Source organism: Helobdella robusta (genome assembly GCF_000326865.2).
Source record: "Helobdella robusta unplaced genomic scaffold HELROscaffold_4, whole genome shotgun sequence".
Lineage (NCBI taxonomy): Eukaryota > Metazoa > Annelida > Clitellata > Rhynchobdellida > Glossiphoniidae > Helobdella > Helobdella robusta.
In genome coordinates this window covers 1,255,890-1,268,167 of record NW_008704902.1, presented here as the reverse complement: position 1 = coordinate 1,268,167, position 12,278 = coordinate 1,255,890, and the positions used below count along the sequence as shown (strand labels likewise).

The 12,278-nt window shown below is 33.0% G+C and overlaps 1 protein-coding gene across 1 annotated transcript; it reads right to left on the bottom strand.

The window, feature by feature from the left end:
• Nucleotides 1–1,598: 1,598 nt before the first annotated feature.
• Nucleotides 1,599–9,656, bottom strand: HELRODRAFT_155881 (hypothetical protein; the record flags this gene model as incomplete). Its single annotated transcript, XM_009024433.1, has 25 exons — nt 1,599–1,828; nt 2,168–2,306; nt 2,485–2,582; nt 2,870–3,038; nt 3,360–3,502; nt 3,824–3,852; nt 3,979; nt 4,100–4,225; nt 4,563–4,666; nt 4,860–4,935; nt 5,108–5,351; nt 5,508–5,580; nt 5,690–5,790; nt 5,882–5,992; nt 6,454–6,655; nt 6,728–6,768; nt 7,078–7,194; nt 7,393–7,479; nt 7,807–7,899; nt 8,306–8,356; nt 8,509–8,613; nt 8,722–8,793; nt 8,969–9,049; nt 9,383–9,432; nt 9,629–9,656. 25 exons carry the CDS (start codon nt 9,654–9,656, stop codon nt 1,599–1,601), a joined length of 2,571 nt encoding a protein of 856 aa, XP_009022681.1.
• Nucleotides 9,657–12,278: the final 2,622 nt, after the last annotated feature.

Here is a 12,278-nt window from a genome sequence, read left to right as displayed (position 1 = left end):
TCACGCGGGTTTATTATATTATAAATAATGCTAAATTAAAAATACACACAACAAAATAAATTAGATGGTACAGGTGTTTTCAAAATATATTCTCACCTGTATAAACTTTCAAAGAGCATTAATACGACCGATGATAAGGGGTATGCGATGCGTCTATGTTCTTATCTTATAAAATTCATCATTTTCTAAACTAAAAACATTTTCCTTAAAATTAACTTTTTTTCTATCTTATTCTTTCTCCATATTGACTTTTTATCATTTTAATATTAAAGTTTCATGATTCACGTCTATTATATATATATATATATATATATATATATATATGTAACATTTAAATTTATTTGTATATACAACACATGCTTTAGTTAATATATTTGGTATCTGTAAAATCTGTGAAATTATATGATCCTAATTGTATCCAAATGGTGATATGCAATAAACGGTTAGTCATTAGTCGCGGTGTGTGGTCAAGTTGATCAGATGGTTCGAAATTTTAACGCAAAGACAATAATTTTCTCGGTTTGGTTGTTTTATTTATTGGTTTGGAGAGCTCGGCGCGTATACGTTAACTTATAATAGTTACAAAAGTCTTCAAAATTATTGCAAAATCTATAAAATATTTAAACACGTTGAATTTTAAGCACAAGTTCTAGTTGAAATTGTTCACAATTTTGTCGACTTCTTTGAATTGTGGTGTCAGGCCACCTGTCGTTATTGTATATCAAACACTAATCAAATCTTAGATTTATGCTCAGACCGAGAGTGTTTAGTCACATAAATACGTAGACTCCATGGATATAAGTAGACTCAAATATTTGAAAGTGTGGTTAATGTACTCAAGCAAAGATATTAATAGTGACCAGGTGGCAAAAAAGCAATTTTGTTGGCGTAAAATATTTTAATCCAATCCAATCTAATTCTCTTATTAAGTACAGGATAATTAATATTTCAAGAAAGGCAAGAATTAACTATTCTTTTAGTGGTAAAATTGAATCACGTTAAGTGCAAAATGATCGTGGACCGCAGTTTGTGAACCTCTTATACAGGAAGAATCCTGATGATGTGATTACATTTAAAAAAACCTTTGATTGAATTTGATGTCATATTAAAAAAATGTACAATGATAATTCTACGCCAATGATAATTCTTAAGATTGTAACCTTAACAAGAAAACAAACAGTCGTTTTTTAAACGGAATATTTAACAATTTATTCATTACAACAGCGAAATGAACACTTACAATTTTCAAATTTATTTTTACAATAAATAAACAGAAGTAAACAATTTTCAAATACATTAACAATAATAAGGTTTAATTCAAATCGTGCATCTGCTAATTTTCTCCCAAGAAATTGAGACATGTATGTTCTTCAAGCCTCCATCCACCCACAGCCTATGCTCGCTCAACTAATAATCACTTATGGTATGGAACATAAAGAAAGAAGCTGACCTAAAATAAACGCCCTTAAAAAATCTAACAAAAATAAAACAGTAACGATACAAACAAGACCGGCAACATCGCCTGTATATTGTCATCAAATCGTAATCATCCAACAAAAATGGTCATCCCGGCAAAATTCCATCAGCACATCAAAAATTTACGAGATGGCTGATGCGATGATCTGCGATACATTTGCATCGGTGCTCCGAACGGTCATCTGCATGTTGACGCCATCAGACAGGGCCAACTTGGCTCGCACGAGAACATCGTGGCCTCCCCTGAAGATACCAGCTAACAATAAGGTGTGAGCATTCTTGCCTTCGGGAACCTTATCAGAACGCTCGCATGCCTGCAGGCCCAGGAAGTCCATTATGTTTCTCACTGCTCCTGTCAGATGTGAGAAATTTTATGATAAACAACAATAACATTAGCTGAAAAATTAAAAATAACACGAGAAATATGAACAAAAACTAAATAAAGAAGTGCAAATGAAAATGACCTAATCTAGGTTAAACATTTCTTCCTACTGTTACAATGTACTATGGGAGGCACAAACGTACTCATAAGCAAGCAAACATACACGCAAACGCAGAAGCATATAAAGAAACATAATATACAACAATACTGGCAAATACACAGAGGTACACACACATAAACACAAGCAACCCCATGGAGGTACATTTAACCATATGCGCAGGCACACACAAAAGCAGACAACCCACAAACCTTCAACAGTCTTAACAGACGAGAGAGCATAGGTGTCCTCGAGTTCGTTGCCCTCCCCAATTTCGTCCCAAGACACGGAAAAGTTGGGTTTGATGACTTTCTGTGTGTGGTCTGACAAGGCCAGGTCAACATCCTCCAACTGTCGGTATTGTGTTATTGTTATTTCATATTTGCATTCATTTTTGTGCATTTATCATTCATTCACGATCAATTGTTTTAGTTTAGTTTTATTAGTAAAAAAGAACAACACACCACACACATACACACACACTCACATACACGCACACACACACACATACAGAGACACACGTGCATACCACATATTCATCCTTGTATCCTTCCTCATCTGGCTCTCCAGTGTGTGGGTCGCAATCCTTCACCAGAAACTTCATGGTGCAGCTGAATGTTGTCGATACTGTTGAGTCGCAAGATGTTTGTTCATTTCAATAATTCATCTTCAACAATCATTCACGTCATAATTTTCAACAGTCCCTGTGCACAATTTCTTATTCATAACTTGGTGCAGAGTAATTTGTTTAAAAATGTAAAACAAAACTGACCAATCATACTAGACCAGACAACCAAACAATCCTCATTAAGCAAGTCTTTTGTACAAACTAATTACAAAAAAATAACGTCATAAAAATAATTAGATAATCCAATCGACCAAACAAACGCAACACTCTTCAGGCAAATACAAACCAATCAACGGATCTTCAGGCAGTTGAACAAGGGTATAAGTGGTTGCAGGTTTGCCATAGGGAAGAGATGGGATAGGTACGCATCTGATGACTTCAAATCCTTCCGTGTTCTCCATGTGCACAGTCACATTTTCCAAGATTTGATCATTCAACGTGTTTGTACAATCAAACTGTCAGTGTTATTTCATAATTAGAACGACACTGTATACATAAATATATTCGCAACAATCATTCTCTTCAGGTTATAATAGCGGATTCACATTTATTTGGACTCATCGGCACTGTAAATCAATGCATTAACATGTATTATAAAATCAATAAGCTGATCAATCGATTAGGCAACTAGCAATCCACCCATCCACCCACCCACCCACCCGTCCTTCCGTCCGTCCATCCATCCATCCATCTATACATCCAACTATTAATCAGTCGCAAAATGTATAGAAAGACGTACAGCACCATTAATATCAGCCAATGAAATTATAGAAAACCTGGAAGACGATGTGATGTGGGAATGTATGTTTGATGCATCTAACGACATATTCCGTTTCGGCTTCAGTGAGTTCCAGTGGCAGCAATGAAGATTTGAAGAGAGGCCCAAGATTGGCCAACTGCGGTACTGCTGCTAACTGCTCTGTTGAGTGCAAGGTCAAGTACAAGGTCAAGTGCAGGGTCGAGTGCAATGATGGTTGTAGTGTGGTTAGTTGGTTGGGTTTGATAATTTGGCGTTTCTTCGTCCAGTTAGTGTTTAAAATATATAAGCAAGTTTATGTTATCATCATCATCATTATAACCATCATCCTAATTAACATCACAACCAGAGTCATCGTCATCATCATTTTCACCACCATCATAATTGACATCACAATCATCATCGTCATTGTCGTTATCACGATGCTGCCGAAAGAGACCCACCAGCATAAACATCCAGCCTCGACACTTTGGCACTCTCAACTTTCTTTGTTGCTGACGGTTCCGTCCTTCCTGCTGTGAATAAAGATGACGATGATGATGATGGCGAGAATGATGATGGCGAGAATGATGACGATGATGGCGATATGACAAAAAACAACATGATATTAGCGATGATGGATTGACCATAATAATAACGCTGCTATGATGAAATGATGATGAGATCACTAACAAACATCAACTTCCTTTAAATATTCACATATTGACAGAAGCATTGAACGGTTTAAGAATCATTACGTAGCAATACAAAATGAACTACCAAGATTTTGTTGAGTGACAAGTTTGGTGTCGAGAGGGACAGTCTTCAAATCGAAAGGTTCCTTTGAAGGTTCCAGTGTATAGTGATGCAGGGCCGTTTCTAGACCTTTGATACTCACTTGTAGTCCTTAAAATTCAAAATAATAACTGTATAGTTAGAATTGTAATAATTTTAAAAATAATAATGCTACCAAGCCAACATTTAAAAGCACGGAAGCTATTTATGTGGCATATTATCTTTGCGTGCATCTTAAACATCAACAACTTGAAAAATAACAATAGCTAATTAATAACATTCATGTTCTGAGCTAGTGGAAAAGTTTATCCAGTTAACCAAATAATCAATCAAGAATCAATCACTCAAGAATCAATCATTCAATCAATCATGAACCAATCAAACAAGCAACAAATCAAACAATCCAGCAATTTTGTAATCAATCAATCAATCACTTTGAGTGACGTACCATTGATGATGTAAGATAAGTTGAGGCCCTTCTGATTCTCCTTCAATATGTTCAGGTAGAACGTTGCCCTGTCCCTCACCTCATCATCAGTGTCAAATTGTGATCTGTTGGCATGGATGATGATCAAACACTAATGATGATGAAGATGATAGAATATTGATGATGGTCATGGATTTGACATGAACATGCCATACCAAACATTAAATACATGGTTAAAAGTTGAATATACATCAATAATTTGGATAAAAAAAATTAATGAAAGTTATATATAAGGTAACAAAAAGATATGCAGTTAACCTTTCCAACAGGACTATGATGCTAGGGAGGAGCTGTTCACATTGGGCTCCAAACTTGGCCAGGGCAGTTACAGCAGCTTTGAAAGGAGAGATAATAAGAAGAGGAATGCATTGATATAAAAATTTTTAAGAAGTAAAATAAAAAGAAAGAAAGTAAAAATTATCATGTGATCACTGCTTCATTTTTTTTTCATGATCATAAATCAATAATGATTATTAAAAATAGGACATGCAGTTGAGGCCACCAACCAGCTCTAACGGCAGGATTTTCAAGAATGACGCGATTGTAAATGAATCTGATGTATTTGAATGGTTGTGGCGTCCTAGGACCCTCCTGTCCCAGCAGATGGAGGATCTTTGTAGCCAGGACGGTGTGCTCACAATCTTCTATAAATTCACACAAATGTGCCAGTCCTGCTTCTTTTGCCTCAAAGTTTTCTTCGATGATAGACACAATGGATTCAACAATTGCCTTCTTGTACTCAAAACCACCCTACAATTGATGGGTTGTGTTTGTGGAATGAGACAGTTGATGGTTTTATTGCAATTTAATCAACTTATCAACCATCCATCAACCAACATATTAACCATATGTCAATCAAATTATCAACCATTCATCAACCAACTCATCAACGACGCATCAACATACTTCCTCCCTCAGCATCCCAGAGAGGAAACTCATAAGCAAGGAATGCTTCCTCGGAAACTTCAAACACAAGGACCTGATGAATGCAAAGTTGAAAAAATGATTCCCGTAATATACTTATTGCTTGAAAATTTAACATTGCACACTAAGTAAAACCACCGTAACGTTAAAAATAAAACTGATACCTGATAGCTTGGACGACAACGACCTTGAACTCATCTGGAATTTCCGACATGAAGGAGGAAATTTGTTTCATCAGCCTGTCAACACTACTTTCGTTTCCAATCTAAGATTTTCAACAAAAGTTACAACAGCTCAATTACACCAAGCACTGATATATTCAGAAGGTGAAAAATTAGAAAATTAGATGGAACAACTTTGAGTAGAGTAGTGATGGCTAGCGTAGCAATGCTCCTGTTGCTGTCCGTGATGAGGTTCTCGAGGTCGACATTGCAGGTCGTTACAGCAGCTGGGTGCTTCATTGCCACCTTCATGAATGTTTGTTTCCTCATGTATCATTTGTTCTCTATCACAATTATATATCTTAATATATCATATGCCTTCTAACATATGATATATTAAGACATATCAACAACAACAGCAGCTGGGTGCTTCATTGCCACCTTCATGAATGTTTGTTTCATCATGTATCATTTGCTGTCTATCACAATCATATATCTTAATATATCATGTCTTCTAACTGCATCTGTCAGAGCATTTACCAAATATTTTTTTCATTTTTTACTGCATTTAACTTTGTATGCCGATGATGATTATAAATAGGTGCCAAATTATAAATAAAAATGGCCTGAATTAATCAAATCTAAGCAAGAAAATAAATCAACATGAATTAACTAATAATCAGTTGCATGGTTAGAAATGAAACAAATTTACTACATAGAAACTAATTAATCCAGATACAGACAAGAATACATGGAAAGCTACCTACCTTGTTAAGAGTCCTGACAGCAGCAAACCTGAGCGTAGGTTTGGAGGAGCCGCAAAAAAGTTGGAGTACAGAAATGGCAGGTCCCAGCTCTTTCGTGCTGGTCTTCTTCAGGTTGACAATTGCGTGAGCTGCTTCGTAGATGACCATCTCACTTTTGTGACGAAGACAACCCTCTATGAACTCGTACAGAGGTCCTTCACAACTTTAAATAATAACAAATGAATAAATTAATAATGTAAAAAGTAACTTGAAAAAAATTTTTTATTATATTTACCCCAAATCATCATCTTCCAGAAGCTTGCACGAGATTCTAATCTGTTATGTTGATGTAAGTTTAAAAATAAAACGCTGAATTCAACTTGGTTATTAAACAGTTCATTTGTTTGAAGACAGTTTCACAGCAAGTAGACAATTAATAAAACCCCATTGTTACCAGAAAAAAAATTCATTTGAATTCCACAAAAAGTCAAACCAAGCTTTTAAGCTCTTCATGACATTACAGGTTACCATCATTAAAATCAGTTAGTCCAACTTAGCTTACACACATTAATACTGATCTCAACAGGCAACCATCAACAACCAACCAGCAAACATTCTCACGAGTAGACAAATAGACATACAGACCAGTTGACAGAATGCATATGGGGATTTGAGTGTGTGCCTCGTGAATTTGGAGACCATCTTGGTGACTGCCAACTTATCAGACTTTCTAATGTGGTAGAGCAGACCCAACGCATGGTACTGCAAGTGCAGAAAACAAGTTTAAATTACATGCTAATCAAACATTCATCTAACCAATCGACAACCAACTGAATTACCGCACAATAATGAGCCATATACCCAATCAGCAAACATTAATTGATTAATTAATTAGCAATTCATAAATCTATCAACTTTTAACCAACCAACCAACCAACAACCAACCAACCAACAACCAACCTGGACCATGATGTTATCGCTATTAACAGCTTCTTGGGCCTCATTCACCCAACGCTTCACCACATCATTGTTCTGCTGGGCCAAATGCTGAAAATAAGAAAAATTTACTAAAGTATTTTTTTAATTAATTGCCAAAGCAACTAAAAACATAATACTGAAGGAAAACAATTTAATTTTTAAAATCACAATTAATACACACATTAAATCCCAACAATAATTATTATTTTGAAATGAACTACTGCCATAAAAAATTAGTATTTATTTTGTTATCATCAACACTTACATCTCAAATTGGTGTTAAATGATAAATAAATAAACGAACAAACAAAAAATATAAATGTAATAAACAAATTAATTAAATAAATAAATATAAACAAATAGAATGTAATCCTAAGATGTGTAGCGACTACTAACGAGGGCAGAAGCAAGTGCAGCACTGGAAACACTTGGATCCTTATCGACGATGGCTTGCTTCATGTACCTTTCAATACTTTGCAACATGCTTCCCTGAAGAAAGATAAATTATCATACCCTAAAATGAAATACAATGTAAAACAGTATAATACAAAACAATACAGTGTAATATACAACACAATACAATACAATACAATACAACACATACAATACAATACATTACAACACAATACAATACATCCTAATACAATACAATACATCCCAATACAATATAACACAGTACAATATAATACAATAAAAACATGTATAAAATCACATAAAGTTCATGACCAGTAGTGGAGTTGATGGAATGAAGGTGGTGATTATGAAGATGTCAATTTCATGAATAAAATAAATACATATGATGAATATAATATGTATATGTCCATTAGCTAGGGCAGGAAAACGCTGTTTAAAAATCAAATCTAATGAATTGGACAAGGAAAGTAAAAACACCTACATCAGTGATTCTACAGAGTGCTCTTATGGCAGGTGCTCTGAACTGGTCCTCCTGGTTCACAAAATAAATAACAAAATTATTTGCAAACTTTACGAGATTCTTGAAATTTATTATTTGTTAACTAAAACAAACAAATCAAAATATGTTAAAATAATTACAGAATCACCATAAGTTTGTTAAGAAAGAATAATTTAGATATACACCTTTCCTGTCATATCTTTGGTTAAACTACTGGTTACTATGATGACATCATCAGCAATGTCAGCCATCAATTTGATGCACAGATAGACCAGCCTTCTTAATGTTGTCTGTTTAAATTTGAAAATTAAAGGTTTAAGACACAGCTAAGCATGTCAAAACAAAAAAATATGTTTTTAAAAAACTAAATTTTAAAAAATATTTTCAAATAAGATTACATCTTTAGATTGAAACAATTTGGTCATTGCAAAAAATGCCTCAGTGGCTTCAGTTTTTCCAAGTGGTTCACCCTGTAGAAATCAATTCATAAATTAAAAGACTTTTTAAAGTTAAAAAATTTTTCAATTTAATTAATAAATGATAAAATGGTATATTACAACTTTTATTACAACACCACTAGTACTGACAAAAAATAACAACAATAATAATAATTATTGCTATTAAAAACATTAAAATTGTAATTACTTGATTGAGGATGTACATTATTTTGGTGAGAATGAAACAACACTTCTTGGCATTGACAGGAGTTTCATTGAATGTACGGGCCTTTCATAATTTATAAATTTATTAAATAGTTAAAATATGATGTGATTTACATTTAACTATCCATATATTTAAAATTATAAATAATTAACTTAATAATTTATAAAAAAAATAATATGCATCACTGCTTTTAATTTTCAAATGATTATTAAAACATTTAATATTTTTTTTATTAAAACTAAAAATACCCGCTAAATCTTTTAAAAAAGTCTTGGTTAGTTTTTTTATTTTATTTCATTTAGTTAAGTGCTGGCTTTAGCAACAAAATTTTGAATTAATTTACTAATAAAATTATTGAAAATTAAATATAAAATTTCAAGAAAAAAATTTGATTACATCTTGAAGCACAGAACTTTTCTCCAGATTGAAGAAGGGATTGCCCCCAGCTGCAATCAATCATAAATAATTTGTAATGAATGATTCAAATTAAAACATTTCTATTCTATTATTAATTAAATTTCACTAAATATTTTGCTTGTCACCAACTGGTAAACCAACCAACAAACTCTTTCCAATTTAAAAAAATAAGGAAAGCCATCAAATGAAAAAAATTAAAACGAAAACTTATCAAAATTTAATTACCTTCTTCTTCTTTTTTATCTCTCTTCATTTTTCCTTTCAATTTTTTGTAGAAATGTTTAACTTTAGAATTTTTGAAGTCAATGTTGACGATGAAGATGTACTAAACACAACACGTCAAAGCAAGCACCGCGCATGCACAGAAAGTAAAAACATTCTGACATGAGAGCGTTTTATTTTTGTTCTAAAATAATAATTTAATTATTTGTATTGTATGTTTGTAGAGTAGTTTATGGTTAATTATTATTACATATGATTATTAATTATAAAACTATAAACTATTAATTTAAATATATGAAAAACAATCGAGCATACCAATAAACCGATATTGCCAATCGAAATATACCCCAATGATATTGCTTATATTCAAAGACATTATCAAATAGAATATGAAAGAGGCAATTAGAGGAAGACATAGGGAGATAATATATATGATGCTTATACTCATTATATATATCCATGTTTATACTTTACTCTCATATTCATATTCAGTTCCATTCGCCGGCTGAGACAGCTTTATCGGATGTTTGTTCTAATTTGTATTCCACCACAGATGCACAGATTGCTTGCTCTTTTAGACACGAACTCTGTCTTCGATTGTGTCGATCATTCATTACTTTTACGCAAGCTCCAATATTCATTTGGATTGAGTCATACCTTTCTGGTCGAACACAACAGATTCTGTTCAGATCTATTTGACTGTAGACTCATGTTGAAAACTGTCATACGGTGTTGCACAGGAGTCGGTTCTCGGCCCCCTCCAATTTGTGTTGTACACTGCAGTTGTTTTTAAAATCATTGACAGATATAATTTCAAACATCACGTTTTCGCTGATGATATTCAGATCATTGCTAGTGCCCCCTTTGTCGCTTTAATAATCTTGTATGTAGATTTTTATTATGTCTCTCGGAAATTAATGAGTGGATGATGTTAAATAGGCTTAAATTGATTCAATTAAAAACAGTTTTTACCGGTTGGCACTAGACAGTAATTGAAAATAATGAACATTGAGTCTATCAGATTTGGTGATTCTGTTAGTGAATTTTGCACATATGCGCGGAACCTGGGATACGTTTTTTGATAATAATAACATGACTTTTAACGTTCATACAACGGCAGTTTCGAAAAATGCTCTGAACAATTGCGTAGGCTTAGGCGCATCAAACGATCTTCAAGCAAGCATGCCCTTCAATGTCTTGTTCATTCATTTATCCACTCAAAAATAGACTATTGCAATAGTCTATATTACGGCCTTTCTGGTGTAAATATGTCTAGACTGCAGTCGGTTCAAAATTGGGCTGTAAAGTTGGTTTCAGGCAGTTTTAAATACCATCACGTTAAGCCAATTTTTTTTGCTTTTCACTAGCCTCCGGTTTAACAAAAAATTGTTTTCAAGATATGTTTAACGGTTTTTAAATGTATTAAGGGAGTTACTACTAAATATTTAACTGACTGAGTCATTCCTAGAACGATGCCACCACTGAGTCAAACATTGCGCTCTGAGAATTCATGTTTATTGTTTGTACCTGGCACAAACTTGGCTCTTAGTCGAAAGAATTTTTCTGTAATGTGTCTTGCTGTCTGGAATGGTTTGCCTAGGGACCTTCGTGATCCTGTGCTTTCTGTTATTCAATTTCGTAAAAGGCTAAAACATCCTCTTTTAGTCCAAGCTTAACTGTGCTAATGTTTTTTTTTCTCCATTCACTGCATTGCTTTAATAAAGTGCTACGCAATGTACTGCAATAATCGTTAGCGCCTATGAGACCTTTTTAAAGGGCACTTACAAACACCAATAACAATATTAATATTAATAATTTTAATAATATATATGGTTGTACTTTTATTCTATATATAAGGCAAAATCATATACTCAGAATACCTATACAGGCTCTCGAACGAATTTGCGAAATTGCGTTTTAGAGTCTGGTCTCAATTTTTAGTTTCCATGAACAATTATTTTTCAAACTCATCCAATTTTAAAATTTTTACATTTTTATAGTTTATTAATAAATATTTATTCATTTTTTAAAAATTTATTCGTTTCAGTTATTTTTAAATTGATATATTTATTATATTTCATGCATTTGTATGATATTAATGTATGTTAGTATCTTTTTTCTGGTGTACGCATGGAATTATATAACTATAATTATAATTATATAAATATTATATATATATATATATAATATATATATATATTTTTTTTTTTTTTTTTTTTTTTTAATCCAAATTTTATTTGACAGAAAAAAAATAAGTCAGGAGATCAAAAAAGTAACAAACTACTTGTGCAGACCACCTTAACTAATTAAAGTTCGTGTGCAATGTACAAAACACAAAGTAGACAAGTCGTTAAATAGAATTAAACATAATAAAAATATATATACACACACACACACACACACACACACACACACACACACACATACATACATATAATAACATCTTAAACACCGACAGACATGGACATAACTTCGCTCTTAGCATAATGCTTAAAGTGTTCAATTGTAAGTTGCAATTGGTTATGCATAGCTAAAGCGTTCCAAAGTCTAACTCCCTTAGCAACCCAACTTCTATCGTAAGTAGAAGTTCTAACTTTTTTTGACATCAACATACCATGTTGTCTGGTGGCCGATGTGATCTTACAAAAAACAT